General features: G+C 38.7%; 1 protein-coding gene across 1 annotated transcript in view; it reads right to left on the reverse strand.

Moving 5' to 3' along the window:
* Positions 1 to 5063, reverse strand: part of LOC107083437 (stromal cell-derived factor 1-like) — a 10943-nt gene extending 5880 nt beyond the window's left edge. Inside the window, exons 1-2 of the mRNA XM_015372663.1 lie at positions 4905 to 5063; positions 2607 to 2724 (exon numbers count right to left, since the gene is read on the reverse strand). Of these exons, the coding sequence (XP_015228149.1) occupies positions 2607 to 2724; positions 4905 to 4971 (185 nt within the window). The 5' untranslated portion in view covers positions 4972 to 5063. The remainder of the gene's footprint in view (positions 1 to 2606; positions 2725 to 4904) is intronic.
* Positions 5064 to 19484: the final 14421 nt, after the last annotated feature.

Raw genomic sequence — 19484 nt, forward strand, 5'->3', positions numbered from 1 at the left:
TTCTTTCTTTCTTTCTTTCTTTCTTTCTTTCTTTCTTTCTTTCTTTCTTTCTTTCTTTCTTTCTTTCTTTCTTTCTTTCTTTCTTTCTTTCTGTGCATGCAAAATATCAGCTGCCTGGACTTTGCCTCATGTCCCGTAGCATGTTTGGCCTTTTGCTGAAGAGGTGGTAATGAGATTAGTTTAGTTGTCTCACCCAGCTGGTAAAGTTTTAGATCTCACCGGACAATAAGGGGCTTCAGCTCCTCTAAAACATGTGCTTATCACACCTCAGTGCCGAAAGGTTATGTGTGCGAGTTAACAGCTCAGGGGTGCAGCGCCTCGCTGCTCCCCTCTCTGTTCCCTCTGTCTTTCTGTCACACAACTGTAAATTCAACGCGTTCCTCTCTTCTTCAAACTGCGATCTTTTCTGCTCTTGATTCACCACTTTCCCTCTTCCTTTAACGCATTTAGAACCTAATGCAGGCATTAGCAATTGAACACACAACCCCTTTGGATTAAAGAGCTCTTCCACAGCATCATCCCAAGCATCAGTCCTAAATCCCTCACACCAATATGCAAGCCAGGAGGTTGAGTGGTTCAGAAAACAGATCTCTATTTGTTTTTCCTCAAGGGATGTCCCCTCTTTCCCCCCTCATTGGGGCCTGTCAGCTCATCCATTCGGAAGCTCCCCATGGTTTGATGTGTCTCCCTTCATCCTGTTTATCTGTCCAGAGGACACTCTGAGAGCCTGAACCCTAATTGACTTGACTGGAATTTGAGGGCTGGAGTTCCACAAGCAGCAGGTAGTGATTACTTCACAGCAAGTTTATATCAACACCATGCTGAGAGGCCCGTGTGGATGATGGCACATGATGGGACACATGGGGGAGTAGATTTTTTTTGTCTGTGTATAGCTTTCTTTTATCTGCTTCAATAGAGATACTCTGCAAGTTCTCCTTAATGACTTCTTGACTCCTCTGGAAGGTAGGTTTGAGAAGTTTTTGACCTGACCAAAGCGCAGGTTGTCCCTCTGACCTTTTGCCAGTTAGTCTGCCCTCTTTTTTTTACCCTCCCTCCTTCTTTTTGGCAGAAGCTCCGAAGCTTTTCGGCCTTTTGGCTTCAAAGCTGCTGCTGTCCACTCTTCTAGCCAGGAACTGATGAGACGTTTTAGCTAATATGTTCCAGACCAGTGACATTACAATCATCGTTGCCGAGCAGTTTCAGGCGGGAAATAAATAACAAAAAAGAGAGGATAAGGGACATGGGAGGTCAGCAGAATTACAAAGGTAATCTGTTTGACCCTTAATTATTGCTTCCTTTACAAAACATAAAAGGTCCCCCCGTGCACAGGCTGTTAGGCCTTTCCTCTCTCCAAGTGGATTGTGTTGTTTTAATCTCTCTCTATACAGGAAAAGTCACAGGATATCACCTCCATGCCTCACATTTACCCCACACATCAACACATTGAGATAAAAAAGTTAAAACAACTGCTAACACAGAGACTGCTGTGCTAATCTCTTAACTTTAATGTCAGGTATATGCTGTTGTGAAAGAAGTGGACTATCTTCAGCCACACATTGGATTAAAGAGGGGATTAGAAAGTTTGTTTGGATGGACAGGAAACTGACGGCATCATCGTTCCCAAGCAAACCGACTTATCTTCACAGAAAAAACTAAACAGAAAACTGAACAGAATTCAATGAAAACCATAAACCAAGCAAGAGCTAAGATGATCAATTTCACATTATTAAAACTTTGAAATACATCTATAGCTCTTGTAATTTCAAACTTGAAAATAAAAGAAAAATTAGACAGGTCACATTTGAGTTATTTTAACCCAGTTCTTTACTGGCCTGCTAAATAGATAACACAAACTAGTGCAATTAATGTTTTCCATGTATTCATTTACTACAGAATTGGTCATAAAGTCAACATTTATGTGGAAAGTATTTGCATTTTGTTTTTTGTTTTATCTTAAGTTTTCTTGCAATTTTATTAAGGTTAGTATGCAAGTTCAAAAACATTTAGCTCATACAAAAATAACGTATCCCTTCCAATAAATAACTAATGTGAATCTTTTTTGCCTCAGTCAGGCTTTAGCTTAGGTTGGCTGGAAAGCTGTGATTTGTCATAATCTAGTGAAAAACAACATTAACCTGATGTTTCTACTTGTGCTGTTTTAATATTTATGATGAAATAGAAATACATTTTTGGTAAAAGTATTGGTAAATGTGTTAAAAAACCTCATTAATCCATCTCTTACATTCCTATAAGAGAACAGCTGTCAGAATATTTTGCACATTTTCAAAGAACTCCACAGAAAAACTAAAACATTAAAGGTCACTTAAATAACTATTTGCTGAGATTCCTAAGCTGCTTTAACCTTTTCTTCCCACAAAAAAAAAAAATCAAACGAAACAAAATTCAAAATACCATCCGTAAACACACTAAAGTATTTCAGGAGTTTAACTTTATTTTCCAGTTTAACTAATGCTTTGCTCAATTGACAGAGGAATATTGTTTAATACTATGAAATCTACTCACATAAACCTTATTAGTGACTTGAGAGGGGAAGCATTTGTTTCACAGACAAGCACAGCTTTAAATCTTAAGACTAATTTACTTACATGACTTGGAAAGGGCAGTTGGGAGTATGGAGAAACTTGAGCTCTTTAATAGTGCGCTGAGGAACGGTGTTGAGTGTGGTACGACACCAGCAGCGCTCCACCAGACTGATGGGCTTAGCTGCAAAACACACAAGACAAACAGAAGCTCAACAAGCTGTAAACAGGCTAAATAAACTCAATAAAACCAAGAAAATGATCAACAGGAGACAAACATTTTTACTGCAATGCCCTTTATAAAAAAAAAAATTCAAGCAACTCACATGTAAAAAGAAAAAGAAAATAGCACCTCTTATTTGAACAAATTAAAAGCAAGTTAAATTGACTGTAACAAATCTTAACAAAGCACAGGAATCTACCAGTTTAGCCGCTATTTTTCCAGAACATGTTAATTAAAAAGAGATTAGCCTTTTTTGACCACTTCTTTTCTTTCTTTCATGCAACCACAGGTGCAGATTTTTAGCCTTTCATTGCAGCAGCATTTAGCCCGGCCACTCCAAAGGAAAAGGGCCCTCAGTGTTTCCAATATTCCTCCCTTTTTCTTTCTTTCTTTTCTTATAAAAAAGGGCTCTGCAGCTGAGACGGCATTAGCAGGCTGCGTGGAATCGGCTCAAGAGCATTTACAAATCAGCACCGTGAATACCTGCTGAGCTCAGAAGAGAATAGGCATGCAATTCTGCAGTTGCTTTTGTGGCTTTTAGGCTTTATATGAATATATATATATATATTTTTCAATTAGCATTTGACAGGTTTATAACCATTAATTTGTTTTATTTTAAACTATTGATCTGTGCTTCAATCAACAACCACTGATGTTTATAAAGAAACACCAAATGTCCTTCCACAAATGGCCAAATCCTTAGTAATATTCGCCTAATGATTCACACCCTTTCAGACTCCTTTGTCATGCAAACTAGGGAGTATTATGCTGCATGCAGCTCCGAAACCGCAAGCAAGGACCCACTGCTTTCCTCACTTCACTCGTTTTCCCTAATTACAAACTAATTATTGGAAAGCAAAGAGTGAAAGACAAATATACCCGCATATAGACCCAAGTCTTTGATATCCTAGAGAGGGCTCAGACTGGAGCTGAAACAACAAGCTTTAGCAGAAAATAACAGCAGCAAGCAACAATAGAGGTTACCTTGTTAGAGATTGATGTGGGGTCATCGCAAAGGCAGTATTCAAGCACATAGTGTTTTAGCCAAATATTCTTGACACATTTAGGCTGTGTATATGTATGTTTTTTTTCTATATCTATATATAAAAAAAATTTAAATATCCTTTTATTCATTTATCATTTTATTTGTGTTCTTGATATTGTATGTTCATCACTTTAATATCCCTGTTTATATGTCTTGGATTTGAATTTTTGAAAAACTCTTACACATCTTTTAAATCTTATTTGACAGAGTCCTTGGTTAATCTGTCTGTCAAAATAAATGTATGTTTTACTCGTTGCCTACAAAACAGACTTAACTCAGATGCAACCAGATTTAGCAGAAGTGCTGTTATAAAAACAGCAAACTCTGACTATAGCTTGCTCCAGAGCGAGCCGCCAGAATTGACAAAGACTAAACAGGTGTCAAGAGGTTTTCAGAAAACTAAGACTTAGAACTTGTGCAGGTCATTGCTATATTAATTCGTATTATTTAATAAATTTCAAAACAAAACACTTGAATATCTGGGATATTAAAAAACCCATGCTATCTTTTTGATAAAATACCCTGAAAGTCCTTTTTGTACTATGGGTTTACATAAAAATATAAACAGATTTAATAAAACCTTTTTTTTTTTTACATATTATTATTCAACAGGAATTAAAAATGTAATGTTCAATGTGTTTGTTTATCACAAAAAAAAAATTATAAAACAACAGCTGTGGTCAAAATTAAACAATTGAAGAGAAACTAATTAAATATAATCTTTGAAAAGCGTTCTGCCAACATGTATGAACATAATGTTGCCTTCGTTCAAAATAAAATAAATCATAAATATAACATTTCTTGAAATCTATTACATAAGAAAGAAAGTGCAATGCACATCCTGCAGCAATAGTTTGTTCATATAGATAACTTTAATGTATAATACGCAAAGATAATAAATTAATCAGAGTACATAAGTCATATTTGAAAGTAAAAACTCCTCCATGCAGGTAGATCAATAAATCCAAATGTTTATCAAATTAACAAGGTAAGATAATTTTATTTCTAAAGGTTCTAATAAAAGTTAGAAGAATGTCCAACCCAGCAAATCTAACTACAATATCCACAAAGTTCCCATTGTTGGAGCCAGACTCACCGTTTAAGGAGGGAACCTGCGTGGCCACGGCCAGCAGAGTCATCAATGCCAGAAACTTGATGTCCATGTCTTAAAGAGGGCTGCTCTTTATTTCTTTCTCTGTTACGATCCAGGGCAGAACTGTGTCCTCCTGCTCCGCTCCAGCTGCTGTTAAAGCCTCAGTGGGAGGGAGCAGAAATGTAGGGGGAGTCCCTCTTTCTCAGGAGGGAGAGGCATGAGTCCCAGTAGGACAGGAGAGGAGATGAGACGAAGAGAGGAGAAAGAAAGAAAGATTTCCTTGATTGTAATTGTGTTGGCTTCAAATCAAGGAGATCGTCTGAAGATGGTGTATCGTCTTTCTGTACTGTTTCTTTTTTCAGATTTCATCTTTTTGTATCTTTATTTTATCTTTTCTATCATCTGTTTCTCCGGTTTCCCTTCACCGCACACATAGAAGATCCACACACTGAATCCAGTACGGGTGGTTCGCCACCGGTCAATCCCAGCCCATTGTGAGTAGCAGAGCTCCCTGCTGATGGACTAATAATGCTGTATATTCCAGCTGAGTGTTGTGTTATTGTTTGCTAGGACACAGAATGCTTCCCCTTTTCCTCTCCCCGTCTTGATGACTCCTCGTCCTCTGGCTCTGTTCCTGTGCTCAACGCCTGGTTCGTGTCCTTAATAGTCTCCACAGGACTTTTATTGTCCGCTCTATGATTAAACCATTATGTATCTGTTTAGAGCTTACATCTGGACAATAATTAGGATAAAGAAAAAGGAATGCTGAAAGTAAAATGAGGAAGAAATGCAGATCTCAAAAATGACCTCTGTGATATTTCAAGTCTTCTGTGTAAGCCAAAGAAAATGAATTGAGGGCTTAAATTTAGGGCTTTTGCAATCAAGACTAAGATGGTGTGTTCATTTTCTTCAGTTTAAATGTATAGTTAAGTTTGCACAAAAACAAGTCTTTTGTATTTAATATATACACAAGTTTAAAAAGGAAAAATGCCTGTCTGCTACAGGTTGATTTATTCTTCCCCCTTCTTGATTGGTGGTCAGCTTGAGAAAGTTTCTTCACCTTCTTGAGCAACCAGAGTGAAATCATTTTCTCTAATCTTTTCAGTATCTACCCATTTAAATGTGGTTTTGTGACTGCAGAAAATCACATCTACAGAATGTGTGGAATTGTGCAGTGTTGGGTTTAAATCCAGAGAAATGTACATTTTACTAAAAAAAATGTATAGATATATTTTTCATAATTTTTAATGAGTACGAAATATAAGATATTTATTGCAGGTTATGAGGCCAATATCAACTTTCAATTCAGTTTATATATTGTGCGCTTATTCACAATACTTGTCATCTCAACCAGATTATACGGTCAGGCTGGTTCAAATTTTTCTATCTTGGAAAAACCCGATGACTACCTTAACTCTACAGCTACGTTTACATGAACAAAATTTCTGGGATCCGATACAAATCTTGGTTCACAAAAAAATCTGTTTGCATGGACAATATATAAAATTATCCAATCATGACTTATGTACACGTGAACCAAGCATTCAAAAAAATTTCCGGAACACTTCAGTAGTAGAAGAAGAAGCTGTCTGTTTTGCAAACAAACCCGTACTTGTCGGCTCCTCCTTAACTTTAGATACTCTTTTTGCCTGCGCCTCACCTTTCTTTTTCTTTGATTCTTCGGTTGTTTTATGTTGATGTGTTTTTTTCCCCACTATCGATCTTCATCACATCATGCTAGTATATTATAAGATCCAAATGGGTGTGTACATGGATGCCGATCAGAATGGTGATCAGAAAAAAACAACACTCTCAATCGGAAAAAAAAAATTCAGAATTCGATTAGAATCTTCGGTCTGACTTGTTTACTTGACACATTTTTGATCTGATCAGGCCTTCAATCTGAATATTTGTGTCCATATTGACTTGATAGCAGTCCCTGAAACTGAGCATACATGCAGTGACTGTGGAAAGGACAAAATCTCTTCTAACAAGAAGAGACCTCCAGAAGAACCAGGCTCAGTGTGAGCTGCCATCTGCTAAGGCGGACTGTGGTACAAGCAGAAAGAAGCAGACAGAAAACGAAGCAAAAACAAAACGATGACTTTCAACCTGCTCCAGAGACGGCCCCGTCCAGGAAACACACAGCAAACTCCCATGTCAGAAGATGAAAGAGAGCACATACAGTTAGTCATTCTAACAAGTATAGGTATTACAAAATACCTACTGTAGTAAGCCTAAGCATGTTTCAAAGGTTTTAGCATATCTTTTTTTGGCACAATGTCTCATGTCTCTTGACTTGGCTACCTGCTCTACATTCTCCGCAGCGTAGGAGGAAAGATGGGGAGTATTATGTGTTTTTTGCATTGTTCCGATTAAAAATGCTAGGTGTCATTATTACTTAATGCTTTCGAAGAAGCAAAGAGTCTAAACACAAAAGCCAATTGGAGGCTGCTGCTTTCCTTCTGACCAGTTCAGCCAAATGTTTGCTGGTATTAGTGAAGATTGTAACCAGCCACTTACTGCATGGGAGGAGTCAGACTTATAGCTATTAGCTCTAAATTAAAGTGACTAAACACCTTTTTATTAAAGCTCAACTTATAGAAATTATTTTAATGATTTCTGTTTTGTTTTATTCACCACAAAAAGGTCAAGGTACACTTCTTTCTTTGTCTCCAAGTTGGTGATACTATGTGACAGAAAAGATGGAATTTTAGAAATTGCTGAGTAGGATCTCTGTGGTATTAAAACAATTGATTTAGCTGGATGTGTTTTATAAGTGAGCAAACAAAGAGGACTAATGGACAGGATACAGCAGAAACAAGGCTGTAAACAAAGTTTCAAGAGACAGATGTGAGTCCTCACGTCTTCTGCTGCTCTTGACAATCTGATGGAGAACTTCCAGCCTCACATCTCAAAGAACTCCATTGAAAAAGAGCTGAGCGGGTTCAGCCGGATGTAAGGGCATGCGGGTGCTTGTATGTGGGTCTCCAAACAGCCATGTAGTTATGAACATATTGTTGCAGCATTTGTTTTGTTGCACTGAATTTATCAGATGTTAATCTAGATACGGATACTCCTTTTTCTGCCAGTATCTGTATTCTCCTTCACTCCTGCATGCACAATAAAACCTTCTGAAGCCAAAGACTGTCCATCATTTCATAAAGCCCCTCCTGTGGCTTCCAGGCCCCACCACAGCAGCCTGCTGAGAGAGCCCTTCCAGATCTCAGGCCTGCAGTTGACTGTAAAGCTATGAGGCTGTTCGCTGTTAGATGAAACTGTGCAGCAAAGAGAAAAATGTATTTGAACTAAAATAGCACACCTTCAAAAGTATATATTTCTCTACAAATGCATTTTCCACTGTACGGATTTAACCACCCATTGCCTTGAAAAAGTATCAATACCTCTTAAATAGGTTATGAATTACTGCATCAATCTTTGGACATTGCTAAACAGTACTGGAGTCATCGCCATATAATGGAAAAGCTTTTGTACTGCAACTAAGTGCTGTCCCCACAAATTGACACCTGCTTAAGGAGAAAATTTAACAGGGAATCAGCCAAGAGGTTCATGGTAACACTGGTGAAGCTTCAGAGAGCCACAGCTAAAGTAAGAAAATCTGTAGACAAACATCTATATGTCGATCAACGACAAGTTCTGTTTTCCATTCACTGCTCAAAATACACTATACTGAACAAAGCTGTTTTATTTGTGTAAGAACAAAGTGATACTATTTGACTTACATGCAAAGGCCATTTGTAGACAAAATAACACTGCTATGATTTTGAACTTGCTGATGTGCAGCATTGTAACTGCACCACAACACAGGTAGGAGGCTTTTCCTAAGAAGAGATCGGTCAGACTCTTAGAGTTGGTGGTATGATCGACCAAATATGGAGAAATCATGTAAGGAAAGCTATTAGAAATGGGTGGATGTTGACTTTCCCACAGAACAATATAAATCCAGAACTGTAATCAAGTGCATTGAAAAATCAAACTAAGACTTGGTGGTAAGACTTAATATTTTTTTTCCACAGACACCCTACAGTTAATCAAACTAAGTTGTAGCCATTGGACAAAAAACAAACAAGCCAAAACATCATCTTCTGTCAAGCTTATCCGAAGCCGGGTCGTGAGGGGTGCTGGTGCATATCTCTGGCTGTCTACGGGCATGAGGCGGGGTACACCCTGGATAGATCACCAGGGCAGAGACAATTATTCACACACATACTCACACCTAAGGAAAATTTAGAGAAGCCTATTAAAGTAACACCTAAGAGTCATGTTTTGGAATATGGGAGGATACCAGAGTACCCAGAGAGAACCCATAAATGCACAGGGAGAACATGCAAACTCTATGCAGAAAGACCCCAGGCCAGAAATTTAACCTGGAACCTTCTTGCTGCAAGGCAGCAGTGCTACCCACTGTACCACAGAGCAGCCTATAGCCAAAACATCAATAGAATAAAAAAGCTTGTTATGAAATACCCTGGACAGGTGGATCATTGAACTACTGATTGGAAAGGGTTGGTGCAAGTAACAAGTTCAAGAAAGGCCTCAAGACATTTTTATTGTATGTATGTTATTATGTTATTTTATTGTAATGTCTCGTTTTAACTATGTATGCTGTTTTTATTGTACGGTTTTGTTTTAGCTATGAATTTTGTAGCACTTTGAGATTTTGTTGAAATGTAAAGTGCAATACAAATAAAATGTAATAAAGTGCATAAAATATTGCAAAAGCTTTGAAAATCTTACACCCTCTCCCACCATTTTACAGTTGTGTGCTTGTCTTGGTCATTACAAAAAATCGTTTAGCACAGTTAAAAATGGTTGTTTTACCATTAAGACACGACCACAATAAGGAAAATTTGAAGGGCACAGAATTATTACAGAAAAGTATGGATATGTTATGAATAGATTTTTCTGAGGTCTGGCTGCATTAAACACAAGATATGTCAATAAAGTTGATTATATGACTTTAAATCAAATATAAACTATCATACATTTTTATGTGTTATAAACCAAACATTTTCTTTAATGTTGAAAATGGTTTGAAAAAATGTCTCAATCAACAGTGGTATGTGAGATATCTATTAAACGAGCCACAAATGTCAGCAGTAGCGCTAACATGCTGCACCAATGCTGTGACAGGGAATGTGTTGAGACGTTAACCACCAACCTCTGGGACACTACTGTCATTTGTATCACACATAAGGTCAAAGGTCAGTGTTTCATGTCTCTGTTTTGGGTTACAAGCTTTGAGGTTGCAGGTCTTTGTTCTGAACGGACCCTGATAGACAAGCCTGCATGAATGGGTTCCCCAATGAGGGATTTGATGGAAAGCAGACGAGCGCTGGGTCCAAACACGTAACCTCACACGGTTAGAAGAAGGCGACTGGATAAACAAAGGCCATTAGGTTAGTTATTCTGTGTCTCACATAGCAGATGTGACAGTCTCTTGTAAGATCTGTGGATGTGGTTGTTTTGGAGGTAATGGGGCTGTAAGTGAGAGTACAAAAACACTGCACTGGTCTCTTGGTTTGCTTTCATTTGTCGTTCCTCATTAATTGGTGTGATGAAAGGATTTTTGAAGGGAAAAGTATTGAATGAAACTTCAAATCTTTCTGACATACGCAACAAATAAACTGGATTTGATCTTGCCATGGAAGCTGAAGCGTTTACACAGCTTTGCATCCGCTTCATGAATCTGCTTTCAGCAGGTGTGTCACTGAACTTTAAACAAACCAATGCTACACAAACACTTCATTAATGTCTGCTGAAACCATTACCAGTAAAAATGAACCCAAATAAACCAATGCTAATCTTTCCAGTAATCTCCCAGACGGCAAATCTCTGCTTCTTGTTGCAGATTGATTTTAGGTGATTGCTTGGGGTTTATTATGTTGGTTCAGCCGTTTGAGTCTGGTGATGAGTTTGATTTTATGGTAGCTGAACAAATGAAAGGTTTTCATCAGCTGGGCTTAAATAAACGGAAGTTTGTGATCAGGGCTGGGCTGAATAAGAGGATCAAAACGAGACATGTAAACAGACTTTAACCATCATAGGGAGAACATTTTAAGGGGAACAAATCCTGCATATTGCTGAATCATTAAATAAGGAGAAATTGCTGAATTAAATTACCGTACTTTTATTGATTAATGTCTAAAAATGTGTACATTATGTGGAGAATTACTTAAGATTTCATATCTTCTAGAGTTCACTTAAGACCTTTATGTTTATGAGAAGAAGGCACGGGTTGATCTTTGCTTTTAGTTTTATAAAGATTTAAGATGTGTAAGGACTATGTCTGTCAGTTGGTTTTCAAGTTGGCGCCGTGATAATTCGACACATTTAATCTGAAGGTTTGGTTTCTCAGTTGGGAAATTAAACAAATTGATTAAGCTAGATGAAGTTTCTGTTAAATCATTAATTATTCAAGTGTTCTCAATTGTCTGCAATTATCTGCTGTTTAATTATTAATGATTTGATCACAACATTTTGAACAAATTTCAGCACAGCCTCCTAATGTTTCATTACCTGGGAAGTGCAAACATAAAATTATGAGAAAAGGTTGGTGTTTTAGTCTGTATGCTGCTGCAGTGTGCTCCAAATGCATCCCTGAATTGCATGCAGTCTGATGTGAATTTTTAAATGTAAAATCTGGAAAGCAACTAGTTGTAGATGTGTGGTTGATGTAGCTTTGCTATGACAGAGCCATATTGGTCTGATTTGTGAAAAGGGTTGTGATGTGCACTGCTGTTGCAGTCTGATTTCTACACATCAGCACTCTCTGTTAATTCCAGGTTTCAAACGATTACTTTTTCAAGTTTTACTTAGTGATTTGACATTTAAATACTGATTAAAGAAAAGCAGCTGCATGTGTTTATATACCTATATGTTTTTGTGCATGTTAATTTATTGTATTTTGATTGTGATTATGTGTCTGCTACATTACTGCAGATTGCAAATTAGATATGAATGCAGTGTAACTGAATTAACTTAAATAGTATTTTAAACTTTTTAAAAGAAAAATCTGATAACATGAAATTCAACTTTACATATAGTTCAATCAGTTAACTCTAGCTGACCTCTATAATTGAAATATTGAAAAAAAAAAAGGCTCTCTTGAAGTGGTATATTTACAATTACAATATGTCAGAAAATAAATGACAAATTGGCTACCCAATGTTACCAAGTGGTGGGACAAATTGAGAAACTGGGGACTATCCAACTGCATGTGATATAGTATTTTAATTGTTGTAGAAATAAAACAAGTGTTACAGACAACTCTTCAAAGGGCAATGCAATTATGGATGGATACAATGATCACTAGAAACAATATCAAATAAAAGCAAAATCAAAGATATTAGCTGAACAAATGTATCAAACAATAACTGAATTATACTATCGACAATTCTAATCCCCTTTAACATGTACAGCACATACAGTCAAAAAGCTATGGAGACCTACAGAGACCGATGTTGAATACATTTCCATTTGAATGTACTGCTGCATTTTGGCAGGAATGCACTGAATGCATTTGAAGTTTTCAGCTCTCCTTGCCGGTCATTAATGTAGAATGGCCTCTCAATGACAAACCAGCTTACTTTGTGCCCGTCTGTAGAGGAGAGAATCTGGCATGACACCAAATGCCACTCAATAGATGCTACCAAGAAGACAAAGGCAAAAAGTGGCTGCCCCTCCTCTCCTCCTCCTCTAGCCTTGTCGCCCGCTTGACGAGCACATTGAAATCTGCCCGCTCTTTCATTTATTTGTCAAGAGAGCAGTTTGTATGTGATCCTGTTGCCATAGTTTCAGCCTCTGTATAGGGAAGGACATGTGTTTACTGTATATATTAGGGGATTCCAGAAAAAAAGAGAAGGTGGACTTGAGTGCCAGTGTCCTTTGGTGTTACATTTAAGTGTGTGGGGCTGTGTGTTTTTAAGACGTTAGCAGTCCCTCTTTTTCTCAGAGAAATGCAGGGAGCAGGCAGGCCGTGTAAAGGGATATACATCACAGCGCAAACTCTAATTGGATGGGATGCACCGTGAATGCTCTCCAAAATAAGAGTCTGTTTTAACCATATAAGCGAGGTTGTGTGAATATCTGTTGCAAACATAAATTAGAGTCAAACTAATAAAAAAAATTAAAAAAAAAAAAAACAAAATTCCATTTTGGTAAATTTATGTTTTTCTAATATCATTCAGTAGCTACGTGTTTTTTTAAGGTAAATTATTTGCTCTGTCATTTGATTTCGGTTTTATCTAATTGCTCCATAGAATACTTTCTTGAAAGTCCTGGGAATCATCAGGAGGGTTGTAAGATAGGTCTTTGTGCTCCTTCTGGTAACCGATGGTGACCTTGAAACCTTCACACAGCTCCCAGATTTTCCCAGTCTTTTTGTTTAAGCATGAACTCAGTGGTTAACAGAGACAAATGAGGCCTGGGGTGTTGTATATGTTGTTCTGGCTTCTTTTGTGACCTCCTGGATGAGTTGTTAAAGCACTTTTTGAGTAATTTTCTTAGGTTGGGTGCTTGTGTCTGTTCAATATTGTCTCAAAATTTGGATAAAAATAGATAAAAGTGAAAGACCTTGAATCGCATTCCAAGACAGGTTCTATTTAAGTAATGTAATGATTCTACTGATCTGTCATGTGTGGATATCAATGATTTTAACTGAGCTTGTCAAAACATTTTGTTAATCACTGTTAATTCATAAGTAGACAGGGAAACAGGAGATGTGACATTAGACCTGTGCATTTGAGTAGAAGAAATAGAAGACAAAAACTGCAAATAGTTTTTTTCCCCATCTATTAGAGCAAAGTAACCAGATGATGCATAATGTTTTCTGTCATACCTTTAAAGGTGCAGTACAAGATCATTTCTGATGCTTTTTTTTTTTTTTTTACCATGTGGCTTGAAGATCTCCCCTCAGCCGCTTAGCAAGCAGTGAAATAGAAGGTCTGGAAGTGAAGCTAAAATAGATGGTCCCCGCCACAGTGAGAAATCAATGAATAACCTCAACCAATCACAAAAGACGGTCCGTTGTACACGATTGGTTTATGACATGTCTATCATGGTAATCTGCTTTCCCCTCCCCCCTGTGCTCTTACCCTGACACATGAATGAATCGACCTCAATAACCCTCCAATTGCTGGACGCCATGGCTGGAGGCTAGCCACTGTTTTGCTACGTTCCCACCTAAAGCAGCAAGAGCAGCAAAATCACATGTACTTCTCCATTTTTGATGCTTGTACAAGTTTAGTTCAGATGCGCAGCTGAAGCATCTCTGCTAGGGTGACCAGATTTAGGTTTCTGAAACAGAGGACCCTTTTTTTTGGTAGCGGGGGTTCGACTGCTGGGCCGCTGACTGGACTGGACCTCAGCAGAGAGCCATGAGCTGCGAAGCACTGGGACACAGGTGTCCAGGCTACCGTTACCGGGTCAGGTTCGGTCACTCCGTCCCCCACTGGCTCCCTGTTTGACTACGTGCTGCACTATAGTCGACCAAAATAACGGATGATTTTAGAAATCCCCCCGGACATTTTTTTAGGTCTAAAAAGCAGGACACATCCGGAAAAAAGAGGAACCCTGGTCACCCTATCTCTGCCTGCGCGGTGGAAAAATTGGGTCTGATGCATGTTGGGCGGAGCTACCCTATTGTTTCTTTGCCTGTATGAATGGCAGCTATATTTGCTGTGGTCAGTGGGTAGAAAGTGGTTTGAATCTATTTTGAAGTGAGAAAGTCCACCTGAAAACATGCAGTCAGTTCATCCAGATTACCATCCTGCCTAGAAATATTATTTCTGTCAGAGCCGTACACCCGCGGTGCACTGTCACTAGGAATCCCATTCAACAGCAGCCTATGGCTCGGTTTTTCATGTACGTAATCCAAACTGCAGGCACAAGGATAATAAAAGCAAACATTTTTCCCTGACAGATTTCGGCATTTCAAGTTAATTTAGGCTTTAATAAACTGTTTCAGTGGAATGATCATGGTGCTCTGCATCATCACTGCTCAGACGGGCTGCCCCTGCTGCTTTAGACACGCTGCAGACAGCATGCGCATTCATGTGTTTTGAAGGCATGGTTTTGAGGGGTGGTCTGAAGGGAGAGGTATGGCTGTGTATGTTCAAAAATATAGCTTGCTGGAGACGTTTTTCCAAGATCTCCTACAGCACCTTTAAGTTTTCATTTATTTGGCTGTAATAAAAAGGAAGTAGAGGTTGCAAGATAGAATGCAACAGTAAGAGACAAAGGTTTTCATGAATGTGTTGCAATCTGTCAAGCCATTCTTACTCTATCATCTCAGCTGGTAGTAGCTATGGTACACGCCATGTGGAGATATCGAGAGAGAAGTGTCGATCTAAGGCTTACATTTGCAACCTGGCAGAAAAAAAACGGCCGATCAGATGAGGAAAATGTTCACTGCATCAGAACTTATTTGACAAATAAGTTTCCATTTCCTGTTTAGTGGGATTATTCTCTTTTTAAAGTAAAAATTCACTACCTTTAAAACTGCTTTAAAACTTTGTTTTGGGTGAAATTTAGAAAGTTGAATCGAGGTGTGTTGTTTCTATTAAACTCTTTTAATAAGATACTTCAAAATGCACATAAAAAAACCTGATGGAAACATGTCTTGGGTTAAGGCTACATTGAGTAGTAAAGATGAGCTAATGAGAGTGAAAATGCACAACTCTAAAGCCTAACATTCAAGGTACAAAATATTTTCAACAAATATAACGTAATTCCCTTTAACTTGCCGATTATACAAATTTCAGATAGGTAATGTGAACAATATAAAAAAATATCCTTAATAACAGTTAAGTAAATGATTTGAAAACAGAGGGACCTTGCTCAGATCAACTTATGAATTAGACCTCATTGTCCATCGATCCATCTTCTAAAACGCTTAATCAGTGGGGTAGCGAGGGGTACTAATGCCTATCTCCACCTGTCAATGGGCAAGAGCTGGGATACACCCTGGACAGGTCGCCAGTCTATCGCAGGTCAACACAGTGACAAACAGAACAAACAACCATTCACACACACTCACACTTAAGGACAATTTAGAGAAGCCAATTATCCTAACAGTCATGTTTTTGGTCTGTGGGAGGAAGCCAGGGTACCCGGAGAGAACCCACGCATGCTCAGGGAGAACATGAAAACTCCATGCAGAAAGACCCAGGGTCGGGGAATCAAATCCAGAACCTTCTGGCTGCAAGGCAGCAGTGCTACCCACTGCGCCACTCATCGTCTATTTGGCAATAGGTGCAGCTGTTGCTGCAATATAATAAGTAAAGTTTCTGTTACAATCAAAGGTGTCTTTTTATTGTCTCATAACATTTTTGTCTGATGTTCTGGTCACATAGTGCTTTAGATATCGTATCAACACTCAAAGAACAACAGTGTCTTTTGTTGTGTAAGTTTTTGATAATTATTTTGTAATAATAAATTCTCTGCTTAATATTGCACTATGGTTAGCTACATCTAGTTTGATCTCTATTACTAGAAGCTAAATGGTCAGGTCTTTAAATCCAGCACGGCTACACAAGCTGACAATGGCGTAAGTCAACCAACTACATATTGTTTTAATGAAAGTAAAACATTGGTTTCAATTCTTTTTAGAGTAGCTGGGGATACACTGTACGATACACTGTACGACTTACCAGAGCCTCGAGCACCGCGCATGTGCAACCAAGGGGAATTCTTTTTCTTCCAGATTGACGAGTCCAACCAGCGTCTCTCAGGGCTGAGTTTGATGTGCAGTTTTTGGGCATGCAGTTAGATCGCATCAGAGGATCGGGCAATACAGTCTAAGAACATACATCGTGAGCTGTGAACTGCGGTTTCATCGTGCAGTTTGAGCTGTAGCTGCATACAACCATTGGAAATATCATACAGTGTATGCCCGGCTTAAGGTTGATGTACTCAAAATAACAAAAAAAAGAAACTTTTAAGTTGACAAATTTTCATTTTATAGTACTTTCTTAGATAAAAAAGTTTTTTTTATGTAATTGGTTTCCAAATAACGTTTGATATGAGTTACCTTACACTGGTTTGCAGTGTGTGAAAGCAAACTGTGCCAAATGAAGGTGTGAATTTCTACCTGCACCGATCTGTGCACCAGAAGGGGAGTGTGAATGAATCCTGTTATAAAAAATTATTTCAATTATCTAAAGCATTTCGGTGTGAAAAAAGGAGAAACGAAAAATCTGAAAGGCAGAAAATACTTGATGTCATTTTTTTATTTCAAGCTGAAATAACTCTGAATAACCTCATGTTGGTAGATGTTGTTCATCAGCTCCTTAGAGCTATTTTAGTACAATTGATTGTAAATTTATTAAAAAAAATACATGTCACTCTGTTTGCAAGACATCCAAGATATTCATCATAAAAAGGACTGTGAAGCTAGATAAAGAATTAACATAAATCTGCCCATTTTCTTAACAACCTCTGCTGCATAAAACAGAAAACCAAAGGAAAAAAAAAGATACTTTTACTGCCCCTCCTCCTCAGAATACCTCACAATGTGTGATCACAGGGTCACTTTTAGATTGACAAGTTTAATTTCACACCATTTTGTATCAAACCAGAGCTGAAGAAGGCCAGGGGGCTTGGCTGAAAAGAGGAGAGAATTTGTAAACACCAAATCACTGGTCCCAGAGTTAAGTACCACATGCCTCTGTTGAATGTCAGAGAGCCTGTGGATATTCACTATGAATTGGTTTCTCCAGGTCTCGCTTTTGATAGCAATAGATCCCAAAACTGGAACGTTTGTTTTTCTTTCACACATTGCTCTGCTGGGGACAATCCAACGAGTTAAAACCTGCGCAGTCATGGATGCCTTCTTTGTGATGCAAATCCATGATGTGTCTCTGAGGGCTTAATAGGTTGTATGTCTGGCACATGAGGAACAAATGTGTTGGCTTTGGCCCACACAACCGCAACACACACCCACACACTCACATAACTTAATTTAAACCCCACACACGGATACTGAACAGAGCAGAGCCACTCTGAGGAGGCCAGATCTGAGGCCAAGCCGCTGTGAGATTTCTGAACCGGGACTGGGTGGAGGTCATGACCCCAGCAGATTGGACAACCAGTGTTATTATGAGACTTAAGCACTTCTTTCAGTCTGAGCAGCCCTCACACTGTGGCAGGTGGGAGGCAGACAGTTCTCTCACTCTTAAAATTGTAAAAACAACAAGGATTGACAGTGTTTGTGCTTCTATAACAAACTCAGTTCAAATCCAAAACAATTACAAGTCTTCTGTCCATTTTGAATATAAATGTTTGATGTTACACCCTGGTGGGTGCCTCATGGGTACAGGCAGCACTTGTCTGATGGAAATACTGCTCTACTTCATGCAACGCTAAATATCGTTAAATAAAAAACTTAAATANTCACCCGCAAACCATGGTTCAGCCCCTCGCGCAAAATTCCAGTTTGCGAGAGCAAATTACTGCACGCAAAATTAGATCTTGATAAATCCGGCCCATAGTGCTTTAGATATCGTATCAACACTCAAAGAACAACAGTGTCTTTTGTTGTGTAAGTTTTTGATAATTATTTTGTAATAATAAATTCTATGCTTAATATTGCACTATGGTCAGCTACATCTATGTCAGGATCCGGGACTTTGCCCACCAGAGGGCACCGTGGATCCAAGCCTGGGAAGTTTGGACGCAGCTTGATCAGCTGTTTCCAGTCTGCTGATTGCGGAAGTTTCCTATATAAGCTGTGTCTGATTTTCTCTCTGTGCAGGATCGTGTGTCTTACCTGTGCCATCATGCCTGTCTGAGCTTTGAACCTGTAGATTCCTCCGTGTTCCAATAAATATTGGACTTTTATTCCTCCCTCCGTGTCTGTGAGTCTGCATATGGGCTAGTAAAACCAACGCATCATGACAATCTACTTTGATCACTATTATTAGAAGCTAAATGGACAGGTCTTTAAATTCAACAGGGCTACCCAAGCTGACAATGGGGTAAATCAACCAACTACATATTGTTTTAATGAAAGTAAAACATTGGTTTCAATTCTTTTTAGAGTAGCCGGGAATACAGTACACTGTACGATTTTTTGCCCTTTTCGGGCCAATTTTCCAATTGTGCTTGAAGTTTTTGGATGGGGCAGAGTTTCAGCCTCATCATGAGTACTGTGTTGTGTAGTATACAGGGAGTAAAACGGGGTGATCAGCCTCTCTGACCACCTCACGATCAGGAATCGTACGGTCAGGAGATAATCAGACATGTTTGAAATATTGTAAGATGTTCGTGGACAAATTCTGCTGTTGAAGCAAAGCTAAGAGTGTCTACGAGCCGACTTACCAGAGCCTTGAGCACCGCGCATGTGCAAACAAGGGGAATTCTTCTTCTTCCAGATTGACGAGTCCAACCAGCGTCATCTCTCAGGGCTGAGTTCGATGTGCAGTTTTTGGGCGTGCAGGTAGATCGCATCAGAGGATCGGGCAATACAGTGAACTGCGGTTTCATCGTGCAGTTTGAGCTGTAGCTGCATACAACCATTGGAAATATCATACAGTGTATGCCCGGCTTAAGGTTGATGTACTC

Source organism: Cyprinodon variegatus, unplaced genomic scaffold (genome assembly GCF_000732505.1).
Source record: "Cyprinodon variegatus isolate N-32 unplaced genomic scaffold, C_variegatus-1.0 Scaffold74, whole genome shotgun sequence".
Classification (NCBI taxonomy): domain Eukaryota; kingdom Metazoa; phylum Chordata; class Actinopteri; order Cyprinodontiformes; family Cyprinodontidae; genus Cyprinodon; species Cyprinodon variegatus.